The 19,360-nt window shown below is 40.2% G+C and overlaps 1 protein-coding gene and 1 non-coding gene across 5 annotated transcripts in view; both read left to right on the forward strand.

Moving 5' to 3' along the window:
* The window catches only part of CNOT1 (CCR4-NOT transcription complex subunit 1), a 55,308-nt gene that overhangs the window by 12,467 nt on the left and 23,481 nt on the right, over positions 1 to 19,360 (forward strand). The window contains exons 8-22 of one of the 4 annotated variants that reach the window (XM_071440571.1): positions 781 to 949; positions 2,157 to 2,283; positions 2,574 to 2,684; positions 3,850 to 4,020; positions 4,559 to 4,686; positions 5,633 to 5,873; positions 7,286 to 7,405; positions 8,452 to 8,574; positions 8,806 to 8,957; positions 13,354 to 13,504; positions 14,874 to 15,075; positions 15,586 to 15,732; positions 16,795 to 16,919; positions 17,727 to 18,013; positions 18,868 to 18,946. In XM_071440571.1, the coding sequence (XP_071296672.1) occupies positions 781 to 949; positions 2,157 to 2,283; positions 2,574 to 2,684; positions 3,850 to 4,020; positions 4,559 to 4,686; positions 5,633 to 5,873; positions 7,286 to 7,405; positions 8,452 to 8,574; positions 8,806 to 8,957; positions 13,354 to 13,504; positions 14,874 to 15,075; positions 15,586 to 15,732; positions 16,795 to 16,919; positions 17,727 to 18,013; positions 18,868 to 18,946 (2,333 nt within the window). The remainder of the gene's footprint in view (positions 1 to 780; positions 950 to 2,156; positions 2,284 to 2,573; positions 2,685 to 3,849; positions 4,021 to 4,558; positions 4,687 to 5,632; positions 5,874 to 7,285; positions 7,406 to 8,451; positions 8,575 to 8,805; positions 8,958 to 13,353; positions 13,505 to 14,873; positions 15,076 to 15,585; positions 15,733 to 16,794; positions 16,920 to 17,726; positions 18,014 to 18,867; positions 18,947 to 19,360) is intronic. The other 3 variants (XM_071440574.1, XM_071440572.1, XM_071440575.1) reach the window with 3 other exon arrangements.
* On the forward strand, positions 13,835 to 13,970 carry LOC139596586 (small nucleolar RNA SNORA50). Its single transcript, XR_011681364.1, has one exon. It is a non-coding gene; the product is annotated as a small nucleolar RNA SNORA50 (small nucleolar RNA).

Genomic DNA, 19,360 nt, shown 5'->3' on the forward strand with positions numbered 1-19,360 from the left:
TGAACTTAACCCATTCCTTCGTTCTGCACAGACCTAGAGGAAGCTACTACCATTTGTACAAGAGCAAAATATTTGTTCTAAGTTTTTAAATATAGCTTCTTAGTTCATATGTATTTTAATAAAGATCAATGTATTAGCTTGTGTATTTCCTGACACTTTGCTTTGGGATATTGGGCACTCTTCTTGGAATGGCCCTGCAGGGTATGGTGCTGTCTCAGGAAGGCCCTCCCACAAGGTGGCTTTGCTGCTCTCCACTGTGAGCAGAACTCTGATCCCCAGATATGATCCTCTCATTACTAGTCTCTCTTAAACTTTGCTTGCCAGGAAGGAAAAAATGAGTATTTACTCTTTCTGTGCTCAAGTGCCTGGCTTGGTTTTGCTACATTTCTTAGACTCAGTAGCAGATCTTTTGTTTCCTAATATTTCCTGAGTTGGAGGAGTGGCTTTTGCTGGACTGCTGTATTGTTTCCTGCCCTGTGCTTTTTTTGGATAACTGCTGTTAGTGACGGTCTAGTTCTAAACTTATACCAGCACAGCTGCTGGCCTTTTGGGCAGCTGCAGAGCTGCTGTGAACCTGCACAAGCCTAGTTTAGTCTACATTCTTCTTCTCCAGGAATATCCCAGTGCCAGGAGATAACTGAAAATGGGATGGAGGGATGCTGCATCTGTGCCCTCTTGATTTCTCCAGCAGCAGGCCAACTCTAGCACAGCAGTGGAACAATTTTGAGTACTCTTTCACATGCAGCTGATGTTTTGACACTTTGTTACTCTTGCTTTTAGATTTTCCCCAGGAGCGTTGCCCTGTGGTGCTTGCACCACTTCTCTACCCTGAAAAACGGGACATTCTAATGGACAGGATCCTGCCTGATTCTGGAGGGATAGCCAAAACCATGATGGAGAGTTCTCTGGCAGATTTCATGCAAGAAGTTGGCTATGGCTTTTGTGCAAGGTTTGTAGGAAAATGTAATTTTCAAGCATGTAACCTTGGGTGGTGATGGTTTTCTTTCTTGTTTCTTGAGGTAAAAGGTAAAGAGCACTTTAACTACTAAAATAAGTAGAATCTTATCAAGTATTATGAGATCATTTATTTGAATTCTGGTTGTATTTTGCTTCCTTCTAATCTGTATTACATGCCTGTACACACTATGTGGAATTTTGTTATGGTAAGAAGTGCTACATAAAAGGATTCACATTGCTGTGAAGGTTTCATAAGAATTTGACTATCATCCTTTCTTAAGTGAAAATAAAAGTGTCTGGGTAGACATAAATTCCAGCTAAATGCCACTAGAGTGTTGGAAGAACTTACTCTTGTAAAACTTAGCCCTCAGAATGAAGCTAACCTGTAAGAAACATAAGGTAGGATTAAATTATTCTGTATTTCAAGAGAAAGACTATTGATTTCTTTGGGAAGGTGATGAAATCTCAAAGGTATTAACATGAGTTTCTTTTTAAATGAAGAAGAAAAAAACACCATGTTTTGAAAGATACCGAATTATTTCCTTTGTTAACACATGCCTGTTAATAAAACAGTTTATATCCTCATGCTATATAAATCTTCCTAGCCTAGTTATGAAGTATATACAAAATGGGAAAAAAAACTACAAAAAAAGCCTTCAGTTCTGAAGTTGAAACTTGGGCATCTGCTCTTTGTTTTCTCTCTTATCTCCTGGGAGATTTTTGCTGGTGCCCTCTGCTCAGGGATGCCATGGTTCGTATCAGGCTGAAGGGCAAATGTTCACAGCTTACCTTTGAAGAGTGCATGGCAGCATTTTGAAATGTGCATTCTCAAAGCCTTTGTTTCGCTTTTAGGTAGCAGAAAACATGAGTCTCTGAAGCTCTCTATCACAGATCAGTAGTGGAAGTGCTTTTAAGCAAGAAGAGTGCTAAACCTACCCTGTGCTTTTGCTTTGACAGAGCATAGTCTGTGAAACATCTCTGTGACATCCCTGTCACTTCAGTACACCTGGCTTTGAACTGGAAACGTGGCACAGTGTATTTCATGGAAATAATTGCACAGATTGTCTACCGAGTTTTTCTTCTTGATTGTCCTGGAATTTTGTTATGTTGGATCATTTGACTAATTTGGCTGAAGCCTTATGTTGTGCTGCAGTGAAACCTGCTTTCCTCTAAGATCTCTGTGTTTTGTTGCATCTTAGTGTTGAAGAATGTCGCAACATAATCATGCAGTTTGGTGTTCGGGAAGTCACGGCTGCCCAGGTTGCCAGGGTTTTGGGGATGATGGCTCGAACTCATTCAGGATTGACGGATGGTATTTCATTACAAGTGAGTGCCTGTTCTCCTGGGGATTATATTTCAGCAGAAGGAGGAGTTAACATGCTGGCCTCTAGGAATTTAACAATTGCTTGTATTATTCAATACTTGTACTTCTGACTGTTCTGCTGTAAATGTCTGTAATACTTTCATGAATGAAAGATCCTCAAAGTGTTAAACTGATATCATTACTAGTCTGAACTTCTGTTTGTACCTTTCTAGTGCAGGGAGTTCTGTAGCCAGTGGGTGTTGAGACTGCTTTCTTTTTTACTAGTGTTTGATTCAGTGTATTTCACTTGCAGTCTATTTCGGCTCCTGGCAGTGGGATTTGGAGTGATGGCAAAGATAAGAGTGACGGAAGCCAAGCCCATACCTGGAATGTGGAGGTCTTGATTGATGTTCTTAAAGAGCTGGTAAGTCTTGTAAGCATCTTGGTCTTTCATATGGATAAAGCAGGGCATATCTCACTATGATCATAAATACAGGTGTATTTATGATCATAGTGAGGTGTATTACACCTTTTTAAGCTCCCCAGCAGCCCAAATAGCTTTGACTCTAAGTAACTGTACTTAAATGCTGGGTTTTTTCCCTCATGAACAAGAAAAGTTTGAGGAATTCCAGGGAATGGAAGCTGCTTGAATGAATAGCTTGGGTGCAGTTTGAGATTCATTCCACACTGCTCCCATGTATTCCAGCATGTGTTCTCTGAGGGTTTTTGTATTTCAGCGTGTTTCTGACAGTGGAAAGTTTTGTGCATCAGAGACCTTGTTTTGGAAACTTCTTACTGTAGGCATTAGTGATGAAAATGAAAGTATTTTTGTAGTTACTCATTCCAAAACTCTTCTTTATGGCTTCTTAGGTATGATAGCACTATTGAAATAGGAAGGTTTTTCCACTGCTTTATAAGCAGCAATTTTTGTAATGAACTCAGCTACATGAGTACCATTTCCTTTGCTTGCCTTATACAGGATTTTTTCTGTATGTTCCTTATGCAGAAGTCACTGTTTTGTTTTTCTAAACCTTGGGCCATAAAATAGCTTTGTCTCTGGTGCTCACCTATCTCTGAAATGAGTGGTTTGTGTTCCATAATGGCCACAGTTTCCTCCAGGCTCTCTCATCAGTATTGTTTCACACTGTTCCTGAAAATACATTGGGTGCTTTACAAGGTCTTAGAGTTTACGTTTTGCAAAAGGAGGAACAAGTTCTGCTTGTGAGCAGATCAGACCCTTCTGTCTTTTATTGAAGGGTGTGGAATCCTAGGAAAGGAGTAAGTTAATATGCTAAGAGAGGAGCTATATGTTTGGGGTGTTTAAAGAATTGTTAATTAAATGTTTGGAAGGAGAGACAGCTACTGTAGTGCTGGGGAAGTGCAATCTCACAGGCTAGTTTAAAACATTAACTTGCATCAATTTCTCACAACTATATAAATTCATCTCTTTTTAAAACAAAACCCTTGCTTTCAGCTAAAAGTTGGGTGGATGTTAAGCTGGGTACAATACTGATGAAGAGGGGCTCTTTCAAGGCAGTACTGAAGATGGTAATGTGCAAAGCTCACAATCCTTGTTTGTCTGGTTGCAGAACCCTAGCCTGGACTTCAAAGTAGTGACATATGAATTGGACCATCCAGGATTTCAGATTCGTGATAGCAAGGGACTGCATATTGTAGTTTTTGGCATCCAGAGAGGGCTGGGCATGGAGGTTTTTCCAGTTAATGCCATATACAGACCTTGGAAGCATGCAGAGGGCCAGGTATGTTTACCAACGTTTTTGCTCTATCTGTAGAATATTTGCAAAATTCCTGAGTTTCTTGAATGATAAATGGAGATTAGTAATGTGAATGTTTAGATAATCCTCATTTGAGACCTTGGCCTGCAAGGCACAAGCCTCAGGTGTATTACAGAAGCACCATGTGTGATTGGACTGCATTTTGTGGGACATGGTCACTTGCTGTGCACTGTGAGCCTGCCTTTGGCCCCAGCAGAGTTCTGGTGTGTAGTGCAGCTGAGCATGGAACTGCCGCTGCATGGCAGTGCTCTGGAGTGCTCACCTGGTTGCACTAAAAGGCCACAGCTTCTTGCAAACAAGTATCCTCAGCATGTCTATACCCATCATTCTCCAATTCTAGAAGTGTGAGGTTCAGCCTTGCTTAAAACACATAGTGAAGCTTGGCTCATCCCTGCTGCTTAGTTGATTTGATTTATATATCTCAAAATGTGGCACTTGATAAGCAGAAGCAACCCTGAAAATCTAATGTCTAAACTACTTCTGACGTCTTTTGTTATTCCAGCTCTCCTTCATCCAACATTCCCTCATAAACCCTGACATCTTCTGTTTTGCTGACTATCCTTGCCATACTGTTGCCACAGACATCCTGAAAGCACCACCAGAGGATGACAATCGAGAAATTGCTACATGGTAATAAACCTGCTCTCAACTGCTTTTCATACGTAGAGTAAGATTAATTGTCTGGTCAAAGGTGGTTTTATCTTCATGCAGCCAGATTTATTGTTGTTGTGTACATACCAGTAGATCAGCCATTAGTATTTGTGACAGGTTTGATTGGTGAAACTGTTCACAGTATCAAACTTCCTGTGTACTTGCATAATACCTTGCTTTTGTTGGAGTCTTTGGCTTGTTTAAAGAGTGTCTGCTGATGTGTTTTGGCGCATCCTGCAAGCTGAAAGGAGGGGATGGAGGGGATGGTTTTGAAACTTAAATCTGTCTTTCCCAGTATGATATTATCATACTTGTATGAAAGAAGTCCTAAAATTTAATTAGTAAATGTATGTGGCTATTGGTGAGTTACTGCATGAAGCTGACTGGTGTGACTTTGAGCTGCCCTTTACATCCCTTTTTTGGGGTAGCCATGTAGCTTTCAGTACAGATGCTTGCTTCTTTTTCAATTATACCGCCCAGAATAGGGAATTAAAGGATGAGGAATACAAGTAAAAGGGCAGTGATCACTTGTCTGTAAAGCAGGGAAAACAAGTAGTCTCTTCACTAACTTCCACAAGTGGGGACTCTAAGGTGTTTTAAAAAGTGTATTCCATTGCTGCAAGTATGTTTCAAGTTCCATTATCCAAGTGACCCAGCTCAAGCTGAATTTCTTCAACATCAGCTTTCAGTTCCATCTCCTCCCTAACATAACTAGGAGCTCCTAAGATCTAGAGTTATTTTTTATGGTTTCTTGCAGGCTTAATTGTACATGATAAGAGCTGCGGTGTCAGGTTGTTTGCAGTGGGTGTTGCTTTTGATGTCCATACAGTTGCTGCCATAAAATACTTGAATCCAGGATCCTGTAAACTTACTGCTTGCTAACTTTGTGGGGTTTGTCTATTTGTTTTTTCTTCTCTTTTGTTAGGAAGAGCCTGGATTTGATTGAGTCTCTGTTACGATTGGCAGAAGTGGGGCAGTATGAACAGGTTAAGCAGCTCTTCAGTTTTCCTATCAAGCATTGCCCAGATATGCTGGTATTGGCCTTACTGCAGATCAACACGTCCTGGCACACCTTGCGCCATGAACTCATCTCCACCCTCATGCCAATTTTCCTTGGCAACCATCCCAACTCAGCCATCATTTTGCACTATGCATGGCATGGACAGGTAAGTATTTTAACTGTAGTTTGTTCTTGTAGTCAGTTTAAAACCCAAGAGGTGAATGATCGATGGTTTATGCAAAGTAATGGGATATCTCTTCCCTGACTTGAAGCAAGCTGTTATGGTTTGATTTTCAATAATATTCACTGAGAAAATATTCCTGGAAAAGTACAGAGACCCAAGTTAAGTTTGACCTTTTAAACCTTTAGCTGTAAACAAAATTGACCACAGTTTTATTTTAAGAAAAAAATTCAAAACCAAACAACCCAAAAGAAATCTCCAAACCCCTCACAACAGCATCACCTACCCCACCCCCTCAGCTCTCAACCTCACACATTTAAAGTGTAAAAACTTGAAGGAGTCAGAGGTGAGAAGGTTTAAACCAAAATAATCTCCTTTGTACTTGCCAAAAAGATGAAAGCTATTCTAGACATAAAGAAACTACCTGCTCTGGAAGTTTCCAGAGTCTGGGTGTTTTGTGAAAACTTGAGACTGACTGCTGAGCTTTTTCAAGGAGAGCTTCCATGCAGACATATGGTAGCTGTGTATGCAAATCCCATACTTCTAATGGATGTTTTGTTTGGTGTGGCCTTCATCATTGTATGCATTAGTAGTTAAATGAAGAGAAATCATTGAAATTTAAAGTAGAGGTAGTCTCTGGGGTTGGAGAAAATATTTATTAGCAAACATGTTACCCTGTTCATGTAAAGTAGAGTTAATGGCAAGAAGCTTGACCTCTGAGGGCATGCTGTGAATGTTTTATATTTTCCTGATGGAAATCTTTAAATTGAAGTATGAGGGGTAGAATAGACATGAAGTGCTTTTTGCATGTGGTCTTGAAATGGCAGAAGAGGCAATTTTTCCACAGGCTAGGTTTGAGATCAGGGCACTGAATGATGATTGCCATGGGACATGGTGCCATTCCGTGACACTTTGCCTTTAAACAAAACCCTTGCTGCCATATAAATGTTACTTGTGTTGTATTTTGAAATTACCCCTGTATGAGCAATGATCTAGATACTGTGTTTTCCTTTTTAAAGGTGTGGTACTGAATTTTCACTTCAGGACATCCTGTCAGGCATAGCATTTTGTAAATATTTGTGTAGTCTGAAAGTGATTTGCCTATGATAGAGAGGAATTGGTCCTGGACAGTGTTAGGAAAGAGCTGGGGATGTATGTATCTACCATTTGCAGTCAGCTACATCATTTATTTGTAGCTCCTGGATAGTTCAGTTTTGCATAGAAAGAGTTAAAATCAGAAACGAGTTCTGAAGCTAAAGAGTAAGCATGTTTGTATGTTAGAGACTAAACATGTTTGTATGTTAAGGTTTTTAGTTGTGAAATACCCTGATGAATGTTCACATAATTGATCCTGTTACTAGAATCATGAAGTACAACCCTAATTTAATTCTCCTCAGGGTCAGTCTCCTTCAATTCGTCAGCTTATCATGCATGCCATGGCAGAGTGGTACATGAGAGGGGAGCAGTATGACCAGGCAAAATTGTCACGTATTCTTGATGTGGCGCAAGACTTGAAGGTGAGTTTTTCAAAATACTGCCATTGTTTTTTGTCTGGTGCCTTATGCAGACTTGCTCATCTTTTAACAAAAGCTAAGCTTAACTTAGACTAACTTAGTAAGGATTACATTGTTTAGGCATGTCTGAATTTATTTGTGGCTGCTGTCCCTCATCCGAAAAAAAAGCCTACGTTCACATGACTTAAAGTACTCTTCAGCTGAGTTGTGGTATCTGACTCCAGATGCTTCCAGCCTGTCCTATTGTGAGCCCAAGACATTGTACTTGGTATTTGCAGTGGGGTTGGTTATCATGGCTTAGCTGACAAGTACCTTGGGAAGCAGCACAGCAGAACTGCTTGCTGTGTGAATGTAGTGTGAATCCAGGAAGAGCTTTGACTGTTTTAACCTTGAATATTATTGAAATGAGAATGTAGAAAATGTCAGATGTTTGTGTGAAGGTGGCACTGCTAAACATAATGGAATGGGGATTTCTTGAGAATGCTACTAGTTCTTAGATTTTATACATTGACAAAAGACTGGAAGTTGTGACTAACCTCTTTGGAGGCTTTATTGCTTCCTAAAGTTAGGTGCAAAATAACTGAGTGTTTCAAAGTGCAAGAGCACAAGCTGCTGCTTGAAATCAGTTTTGTTGTAGCAATTAAAGTGTTCAGAGATGACCTCTTGGAGCAGATATATTCCAAGTATCTCTGAAGTGGTTGAGGTCTGTTTGCAGGAAAATGCTAGGTTCTTCTGCTTAGCTTTGTAGCAATATCACTTTGGTAGCTCTTGACCACTTGCTGGTGGTTTTTCATATCACAGAGGAATTTAAAACTGTCAGCACAAGGTCACTTCAAGGAAGGTGAAGTCATGATTTCAAATCAGAGCTCTTGCTGATTTGTCTCACAAGCGAGCTATAAGTTGATAGTACCAATCTTTGTTGACAAAGAAAGCATAGCAGCATGTCATAAGACCTCTTTACTAAAACATGTATGGGAACTAGAAAGAAAAGAAAGGAGAAAGGGTATCTGTGTGTCTTCACTAGTAGTCTTCTGATTTTCTTTCTTTAGGCCTTGTCAATGCTGCTAAATGGTACTCCATTTGCCTTTGTTATTGACCTTGCTGCACTTGCCTCTCGACGGGAATACCTCAAACTTGACAAATGGCTCACAGATAAAATTCGGGAACATGGGGTAAAGCAGGATTTTTCTCTTTATTTTTGCACTCTTGTCAGTGACTAACTTAAGTCACTTTAACAATTCTCTAAGTAGCGTTAAAGTTGTCAAAAGTGTCCATAGTCTGATAGTTCAACTTTTTTACTGAACTATAGTAGCTTAGTGCAATTCTTTCTATGGTGCAATTGCCAAGTTTGAAATAGTGTCTTGGATGTTGTTTGGGAGATTAAGATAACTTTTTTTCCTCAGGAACCTTTCATCCAGGCCTGTATGACTTTCTTAAAGAGAAGATGTCCATCTATCCTGGGTGGCCTTGCTCCAGAAAAGGATCAGCCCAAAAGTGCTCAGCTTCCTCCAGAAACCTTGGCGACTATGTTGGCCTGTCTGCAAGCTTGTGCTGGGTAAGAATTACATTGCTTATGCTGAAAGAGTTACCCATTTGCAGCTGGCTTTCTGTCACAGCTGGTTTGGAGTTTCACGTGGAGGATGGGGTTAATGAGAGTGTATAAACTTGCAGGGATAGGTGCAGGAGTACATTTAATTTTGCATTGAAACTTCTGTTGTAGGCTAGATCACAAGAGCTTGAGTATTGTCTTTATCAGCAAACAGGTGAGCTGATCTTGGTGACTGGAGGCTGTCTGGTTAGTCAGGTAATCAGTTGTTAATGACTAGATAGATACAGAGCTGTAATTCAGACAAAGGAATTCAGGCCATGGCTACAGAATGGGACAGCATCTTGGAAAACAGTGGCTTTATAACAGATTTTGTGATTGTGTTAACCAAATGTTTCTGTGTGGTAACTGCTTTGGCACAAAAGGACTCATGCCATCCTTATGTGTAGGAGAAAAGTGGGGAGTGGTAATTGTGTAATTGAGACTGAAACTAAATATGTGTAACTTCTGTTGTCTTTGAGACTTGAAGTAGTCAGTGATGGAAAATATTGAACATCTTTTGCAGATCAGATTGTTTAGCTGAAGTCAAAAGAAAAGGGTTTGGATTTGAGAGCTGCTAGAGGCAGGGGTAGAATACAGGGCTGATGGAAACTGCAGTTGGACAAATCAGTCTTTAAATGCTATGTACACATAGTAAATGTGACTGAAAATTGTAAAACATCTGCGGTGCTGTTTCTTAGTGCTGTCAGATCAAGGTGTGTTGAACTGCAGCAATATTTCAGAGGTAATGAGAGGCAGCATAGTGCAATGTGTGAGCCAGAGTGACTGGAAGCTGGAGATGGGGCTTGTTTTGCTGCTACATTTTGGCACCAAATGAGGCTGGCATACCCAAGTGTGTGTTACATAATCTGGGGTTTATAGTGTGTCTTTGGCTTAGCCAGCGTGGTCTTGAAAGAGATAAGAAACATCTTTAGAGGTACCCAGGATGATTCATGGCTCTCATGTAGATACTAGGAAATTAGTACCAAGATAGAGTTGGTCACAATGAGTATTGGAACTGAAAGAGAAGTTGAGGTACCTGTAAGACTTTAGGAGAAAAGAAAAAACTTCCTGTTTTCTGCTGGAACCTCTGCAACTGAAGTTCAAAGGCTGTTTCTAAAATAAAATGATCTAGCACATGTTTTGGTCAGAAAAGATAGCTCTTGATTTTCAAGTCAAAGCACATCTTTTGAGACTGTAGTTCTCAAATGAACTTATATTCCTTCTTTTGTATGCTGCAGTGTCTTTGTTTTAGAGGTTTAATAGTTAACTGTAGATTTGAATTGCATCTAATGTCATTGTGTTCTGAATTTTAATGTGTTACCAAGTTTTATTTATTCCATTAATTCCAAACGCCACTAGTTCTCTACTGGCACAATTCTCACAGCCTTTGGTTTCTTTTTATAGCTACTTTTATTCCCTTTTATACAAGAATGTGACCTACTTGCAGTCATTTTCTATTAGTTATTCTCTTTGAGCTTTAGAAAGAAAAAGCTTGGATTTCTTTCATGAAGCAATTGCTTTGATTAGCTTAGGTTTCAGTCACAAATGGAAGCAGGCATTGTAAAGACTAGCAGGTTAAAATCACAGTAAATGTGAAATACATTTGGGAGGGTAGTTGCACTTCACTAGCTGAAGCCTGCCATCTCCTAAATCTGTTGGTTTAGGAGCCTGCTCTTTAATTAGGCTGTAGTTAGTTCTTGTCTTGTTTTGTGACCTGGGAGACACTTTTTTTTAGCCACCAGGTCCCTGCATGTTCTGAGACTTATTTTTGGTGCAGCTTGTTTATCACTGGTGAACACTGCAGTTGTGGCATCATGTAACAGTGAGTCTTCAAAAAGAAATCAGTGTTCCTTCTATAACTGAGTGTGTTTTTACAGTGAAGTCAGGCTTGGTTGCAGGCACCACAGGCTGACCACCAACCATGTAATTTATTAACAAGGTGCTTATGAGAAGTCCTTCTCTCGTGGAGCTGCAGTGAGTTGAGAGGGACAGCAGTGCCTTCTCCACACAGTCATGTCCTGCATGGTCCAGGGGTGTCAGTGTGGGGAATGATCATTTCTTCTCAGTCTCAAGCAGGGAAGGAGCTTCAGTGTACCTGTGCTTCAGGAATGAAAAGGCTTCTTCCCACTTTGTAAGAAAGTGTTTAGGAAGAAAGAGAAATGAACATGTGATTACAGCAAGCTGGAACTTCCCTTACAGTGACAGTTTTGTTCCTCTAGACTATGGTCCCTGGCTCTCAGCCCTCCAACTTCATTTGCCTGAAATGCAGACTGGGTTCTTTTGTGGGTTTTGGATTTGTTGGTTGGTTGGTTGGTTTGGGATTTTGGGTTGGTTTTTTTTTAGAAAACCTGCAATTCTATGCTATCTAAAAATACTGTGATGTTTGCAACTTGATACAGCAGTGTGTCTCTTGACATGATAAAAAAGTTAACCTTAAGTCTGCCTAGATGGTGGGACAAAACATTAGTGGTTCTTTCCAAAACACAAATGGCCTAACCAGTCACCATAAATATCCAATTCAGGGATTGTAAGTCTGTCTTTGTCCTCATTCTGAGCTGCCATATTATCCATTTACAGCAAGTTGGAATTTGTTTTGCAAAAGCATGTTGTAGTATTTAAGCATAAAGACTGCAGATTTAACCCCCCAAAAAGGAGGAGGGCAAAAGACTGAGGTTGGTAACCACATGTGAACTGTAGACTCCCCCAGCCCATTCCATGGCTGACTGAAGTGCTGTATGGTCTTGAAATGCCTCCTGCATCAGAAAAAATCCTGTGGTACATTTCAGCTGGTCATACATACATTTAAGTGAGATTTCTGAGACTGTGGCTCAGGTGAGGGCAAATACATACTGTAGATACTGACTCTACTGTGTGCTAAGCTCAGAGCTCTGTCTTCAGGTCTGGTTGCACTTTCTGAAAAAGAGATCTCTTTAGGGTTTTTCAAAGGTAGATTTCTGATTGCATTTTCATACATTCCCCCCAAGGCCATTTGTTCTGAAGTCCTTGAAACAAGGCTCTGGTGAGAGGATGTGAGGAGTGTAAAGGAGCCAGTTTGTGAAACAGTTATTAACATATCCATTGCTGTGTATAGAAGCCTGGTCACACATGATACCTCCCCCATCTCTCATGGGTGGCACTTTCCCCACACTGCATAGTGGATCACTGGTTCTGGAGAACAGCTGGCTGCCCTTCACTAATTCTGTGTGTCCCATAACAGGATACCTGCCAAAGCTGATGGCTGATCTTCAGTTCTTCTGCCTTAATCACCAGCATGGTTCCTTTGTTCTTTTTCCCCTCATCCTAAGAGTTGAGCAGTAAAAGCTTGTGAAAATTGAATTGAAATGAGGAATATTCAGACAATGTTAACAGAACAACAAAGCTGTATTAGGATAGTTGCACCATTACAGGAAGGAATCTGCAGCTTTAGCTGTCCTCACCAAAAAGGTATAACTGAAGTTCAGGAAAGCATAAATAATTGACTGTTTTTTCCAAAAGGAAAATGTTAGTGTTCTGTTATTATGTCTGTGGTTAGGTAAGTCAGCAACAGAGCTGGCTTTCCTTCCAGTTTGGGAACCTGGCAGTCAGACATGGAACACTTTGGAAAGAGGTACTGGTTGCTCTGGGTTGTGCAATGACTTTGTGCCTAAGTTTGAGTTTTCTGATGTTTTTTGGTTATATCTTCCTTGAATAGTTAAATTTCCTGTCTCTGGGTTTAATGCCAGTGTGTGAAGCACGTCTTTCAGTCTGTAGACAGATGAGTTTTAGTGAAGCAGGTGGTGGTATTTACCTCTTCTTTTTTTGTCTGTGAGTACATAGCTCATGTATCTCATCTTTTAGAGAGACCTTGTGTGTAATGAGATTCAGAATGAGAGTAACCATAAATGGTGAAGTTTTGGTACAGGAAGAAGCCTTGAGGGGCAGATTTGAGCAAGGGATAACAGAATCACTATCTGTATTTTAATTTCTGAGGCTAAGATGCTATATAGCCCGTAATGTGGACAACAGCAGACAAAGGCTCTTCCAGGAACCTTTTGGAGCCATGTAGTACATATCCCAGCCTTCTGTAGGCCCTTGCTTGCTGGTGTAACTGTAAAGGAGTATTTGAATTATCAAAAACAAAGTAATAGTCTGTTGGAGACTGTTGTAGAACTACAGTTTAAACTTTTCTATTTAAATATAGCTGTTTCTCTTGGGAAATGATCTAAGGCAAGTTTTTCTAATAACAAAATGTAGCTTTTGCTGTGGTTGCTTTGCAGCTTCTTTTTGTGAAATATGGCCTCAATTTCTCTAGGAAAATCGAATAAGTTAACGGCCTTATTTTTGTGAATGTTCCATGCCTCACTGTCGTCCTTCCCCATCCCAGGAGTGTTTCTCAGGAGCTGTCAGAGACCATCCTCACCATGGTAGCAAACTGCAGCAATGTCATGAACAAGGCTCGGCAGCCCCCGCCTGGGGTCATGCCCAAAGGACGCCCGCCCAGTGCCAGCAGCTTGGATGCCATCTCTCCTGTGCAGGTACAACAGTCTCATGCTGCATTTGCAGAAGGTGCTGTTGATCTAGTGCTAGTTCTGCTCTACTAGTTGAGCTCTTTCTGCAGGACTAAGTCAAACATCATCTGGCTCACATAGTTTTGTGCTTGCATGTCTTGATAGCTTGCTTGTAACTAGAGAATGATGTCTGAGGGATGTAGTTCAGAACTGTCTTTGACTTCACTGATGTCTGTAAGAAGTAACTGTGAAGTATTACAGGATGGGAGCACTGAGGAGGGACAGATATTTGGTTTTACTTTGAATAACTGAGGCTTTCTTTTAAAGTGCTAAAATTTACTAGGACTTCTGAGAATTAAGCACTGCCTTTGAACCTGATGTGTCTTGTTTGTAGCTTCACGGGCCAAGCCACAGTGCTAGAGCATAAGGACTTGTTATAACTGGGGCTCTTCAGCTCTCAACTGAACTGCTCTTTTAAAAACAAGGTACATTTCAGTTAATCCCTGCCACTCATCATCCCTTCCTCCTCTGGGAGCAACACATTACAGACAGGTTTTGCTTCTAGCAGTTACATTCAATGGCAGATTTTTAACTGGTAAAAAGTATTTCACATTAAATAGTGACAATTCAGCATTTAAGAATGATTGAATTGTCAGTAGCTTATGTAAACTAAATGCAGACAGTGGTTTTCTTGTGAATTGTTGCTTCATTGAAGTTGTTCATCAGATGTACCAAAAATCTTGGCATCCTGCTACAAATAACTCATATGAACAAACAGCAGCAACTTTTACTCTGTAGTTATGTTGTCTTCTGGGTAGATAATATCATTTTCTGCTGTTCCTAGTCAGTTCTTTAACTTACTGCTTTGGCAGACTCTATTGTGCCTTCCCTCCTATTCATAAACCAGGTCTTAATGTTTTTTATTGTGGACTTCATTCAGGTATTTAGCTGTGAAAAGTTGGCATAGTAGGGTCCTTCAGACAGTCAAAAATACTCTGAAGTTTGAAATGAAACAGCTTTCTAAGTCCTGAGGTGGGGTCTGAGGTTGCAAACTGCAGAGCATAAACTACTCTAGTACAAAAATCTGCAAGTAGAAGTAAATGCTACTTATTGTAAGCATTTACTGTTGTGTTACACTCAGCTACAGACTGTGGAACAATGAGGCATTCTGTAGAACCTGTGAGAGAATAGGATTTCATGGGATTGCAGAAGAAAAATAAAGAGTGCATTCTGTAGACAAACTAATCTTTTGGGTGACTTCAGAATTTACAGTAACCATGCAGAAGAGCTTTTCTCAGAAATGTTTTGATATGTAGCCGTCTTTGTACAAAACATGCCAAAAATCATCTGGATTGTGGTTTATGGATGTCTGTATAATCTTCCTTTCTTCATTCAGATCGACTCGCTTGCAGGAATGGCCTCTCTTAGTTTAGGTGGCTCAGCTGCTCCCCACACCCAGAGCATGCAAGGCTTCCCTCCAAACTTGGGCTCTGCATTCAGTACTCCTCAGTCACCAGCAAAAGCGTTCCCACCTCTTTCCACCCAAAACCAGACAACCGGTTTCAGTGGCATTGGAGGACTTTCCTCACAGCTTCCAGGTACTGCTCTTCGGGTGGAGTGGTTTGTTTTTGACATGGCACAGCTGAGGCACTGTTGTTGCTGTGGTTGGAAATACTGAATGTGACAGCCCACCCCTTAAGGGAGGGTTGGGTGCTTCCTTCCCTTTGAGGGTGGGAAGTCACACTGGACAAACAGCTGTGTCATAGGGAAGGGAGTTAACACTCTGATATGGATGGAGTGAGGAGCCCTCGCTCCTGGGTCATTGCTGAAACAATACTTCAGAATGTTGGAGCTGCAATAGGTAAGAGATTTGAGTCAAGAGGATGAGTGTTTTGACAAATATAGCAGCCTTATTTTAGGTTGGGACAGAGATTAAGAACTGCTTATGTTAAAACTGCTTGATATTAGACAGCAATGAGGCTATAAAGGTCTCAGTTCTTGGAAGTGACAAGTGCTAGGAGGAGTGGTAAGTAGATACTGTGAGGATGCAATGAGATGACCAATTGCTTGTTTTCAGTAAGTGGTCTTACTACAGGTTTGCTTTTCAGTAGGTGGTCTTACTACGGGTAGCCTGACTGGCATAGGAACTGGAGCCCTGGGCCTTCCTGCAGTGAACAATGACCCATTCGTGCAAAGGAAGCTGAGCACATCTGGACTGAACCAGCCTACATTCCAGCAGAGTAAGATGAAACCTTGTAAGTGGTAGTGTTGTCTGTGGCTGTGAAGTGTGACTGTGGTCTGCAGTTAATCTGTGTTTCCTTCAGGGAAAGCTTGGATCTGTAGGTGGTAAATGTTAGAAGTGTGGCTCTTGTATTATTATATTAGTCTGGAAAAGGTGCTTCTAAACATGTATCCTAATAGCTTACCAAATGTCTGAGGGTGGGGGGTATTAAAAAAGAACCCATTAGCATAAAAATATAATGTGCTATGGATTTGCATGAATAATGTGTTTGTCCTTTTTCTGCTGTACTGTGTTTTAAACAAAAGTGTTGTCCTGCTCTTGGCAGAGAATTATATTTGTGTGGTACCAGGGTGTCTTTTGTTCTGTTTATAACAAGATTAAACCTGGATAAAGGAGCTGGTTAAACCAGGTGAAGCAGTGAAATAGACTGCAACATTGGATGCAAATAAGACAAAAAGCTGGTGGAAAGATAGTTTTTGAAAGGAATAATCAGGTTCATAACACTAAGCCATTATCCTTAACTAATTTATGCCTCTGCAGCATGCTTACAGTGAGATGCTGAAGCAGTCAAATGCTCAGGAAGCACAGCCATAGGCTAAACCTTCCACGTTGCTGTTACAGAGGAGCCGTACAGTGGAGGTGGCTGTAATAACCATTGCTTTATATTCTGGGTCTTGAGCATTCAATAGGAACTTGTTGGAAGCTCACTGGCTGGCTTGAAAGTTTGTGTGCAAGTTTGTGTGCATGTTTGTGTTGTGTAGCATGCTTTATTCTAGACTGTTCTGCATTCAGTTATTTAGTTGTCAGCCGAGGTTAGCTTGGGATGCATTGAGTTCTAGGAGTAGAGCACTGTGAGGTTAATGCTATCTTAGGATGCAATTTTTTTGAATAAATATAGCATATTGAAAACAGATTTTTAAATAGCAATTCCTGTCTACTGGGAAGGTTAAATATCCTGCTCTTCTGAAGAACTAGCAGTTCTTTATAGATTGGTGGAAGAGTTGAAAAAGGCCTAGGTGAAGTCCTGACTGTCTGAAGTTGTCCTGAGTATGATACCTGTTCCTTTTTTTAACAGCTGACTTATCTCAGGTGTGGCCAGAGGCTAATCAGCACTTTAGCAAAGAAATAGATGATGAGGCAAACAGCTACTTCCAGCGTATTTACAACCATCCACCACACCCAACCATGTCTGTGGATGAGGTGAGTTCCCTTCTGTAGCAGTTACAGCACCTGTCCAGAAACTTGCAATAAAGTGGATGATAATTATTCCTTCATGTATTACTTTTAGTGGGAAATAAAGGGCTCGTGGTGGATGCTGCAGCATTGCTTTTTTGCTTGGTTGAAGTTGTTTTCACAGTGAACTTGCAGTTGTTCATTACATTCAGCTTTGACTTGTCTGGACTGAAGACTTCAGATGTCTAATTAACACTCCTAAAATGCTGCTAAGTGGGAAAGATTCTGTGTGGTGTGGGAGCTTTTTTGTTGAAAATAAGTGCTAAAAAGTGCCTTTAAATAGTCTATATAAATGATCTTAAATGTATTTGGTTTTAAACTGTGTAAAAATTACTGCAAGATCTAGATATATAAAAGTGTCACAAGTTCTACCTTCTGAGCTTTTGATAATTATTTTTGTTAGTCTCTATGAGAGTAATTATTGGTCTGATGTACTTGCTCTTTGAAGTACTTCAAATTTACTTCAATATATTTGCACAGTTATAAATTATGGAAGACACAACATTAATTTTAATTTTTCTAATTTGAAAGTAATGGCGTAGGCGGTCACAAAAAAATTTTGTGTGAAGACAGTTGCTTAAAAGAGAAGTAAAGTCTGAAGAGGAAGCTGGTTGTAGTGATGTAGTGTCTGCCTGCTGTCTAAAATGAAGCAGTTACTTTGTGGTTGTGGTAGCACAATGTACCTTAGTAGTTGCAAACACTCATAGAACATGAACATGGGAAAGGGCTGAAATAAAGTCAATCTGTTGGTAACAATTTCCAATTTCTTTGCAGGTTTTGGAAATGCTGCAGAGGTTTAAGGACTCCAACATTAAACGGGAACGAGAAGTGTTTAACTGTATGCTGAGGAACTTGTTTGAGGAGTATCGATTCTTCCCCCAGTACCCAGACAAAGAGCTGCACATAACAGCCTGTCTCTTCGGGGGCATCATAGAGAAAGGACTGGTTACTTACATGGCACTGGGCCTGGCCCTGCGCTATGTTCTTGAAGCCTTACGAAAGCCTTTTGCATCCAAAATGTACTATTTTGGTATTGCTGCACTAGATAGATTTAAAAATAGGTGAGTGTGGGTTTGGTACACTGCTAATAGTGCCTGAATTGTCTTGTGAACCTTGAACCTGCTCTAATCGTACAGTTACAAGATTGCACAGCTCAGCTTTGGGATTTCTTCAAAGATACACTGATTTGAAACAGAATGTGGGAATGTGATAGTTAAAGGGTAACCTTTCTAAATCAAAATGTTCAGTGTGATACCTGTATAAATGTGGGATAAACTGAGATGCTGAAACTACTTAGACTCTATAAAAATCAATGTAGCGTTGAGTTAGATGAAGTCACTAACAGCTTGTTAGACATGGGGTGAATGTAATTATTCTTCACGGGTGCTTTTCAGTAGAGTGCCATTTGCACTGTTCATTACTGAAGGAGTGACTGAGACCTGAGTTCTAGAACTTTGCTTTTACGCAGAAATGTATGGCTAAATAATCTCAGCAAAAGTTCTTTCTCAAAACTTCTTATGAATTGCAGCTAGAGAAGATTCTGGGTGTGAGGTGTGCTCTGGTTTGCTGTTTAAAATGCACTGGACCAAACTACAAATAACTTATCCAGTAATCTTGTTACAAACACTGGATATAAATGCAGTTGTGTACTAGGTCAGAAGTATAGAGATGTAGGAAAAGATGAGTTAAAGATGAATAAATCTTGTGCTTTAATGATAAATTAATTCATTTAAAATAGATTTTGCAGCAAAAAATATTTTGTAGGAAATGCTTTGTTTATAGCACAGCTGCTGTAAAGAGTCCTGAAGTAATTCTTTGGTGCAGAATGGGAATGACATACATGATAGTTGTTTGTCTCTAATACTGTTTGTGATGTGGGCTTATGCTTCTGACTAATGCATGTTTTGTCTTACAGATTGAAGGACTATCCCCAGTATTGTCAGCACTTGGCTTCTATTAGTCACTTTATACAGTTCCCACATCATTTACAGGAGGTGAGTGTGTCTGTAAGCAACACTAACTTTCTGTGATGTTAAATTCTTTAGAGCAAATTTCGGTTTTCCTTTGGAAAAGCAGTCTCATCTGTGGCGATTTTAGACCATGTTACATCCACAGAATCAAATGCCTTTTCTTAAAGATTCTGCTCTGGGGTAGAGTAGGCAGGTGAAGGTGCCTTTTCTGCTTCCATAAATCTGTTTGGGTTGTTTATGTTGAAACAGCTACCTGAATATAACTGCATAATTAACCAGTGCATGCATGTCCATGCATGAAGGTTTTAAAGTGCCTCAGTGTGTTCATATTCCAGTCCCTTAAAGATTTGGAGTTTAAGTGTAAAATAGAGGTCATTCAACTGGCTTTATACACTTTCATACTTAGACCTGATAAAATAATCCAGGAAAAATTTCTTT

The sequence above is a fragment of the Agelaius tricolor genome, unplaced genomic scaffold (assembly GCF_023055355.1).
Source record: "Agelaius tricolor isolate 1412-34295 unplaced genomic scaffold, bAgeTri1.0.p SCAF_15, whole genome shotgun sequence".
NCBI lineage: Eukaryota > Metazoa > Chordata > Aves > Passeriformes > Icteridae > Agelaius > Agelaius tricolor.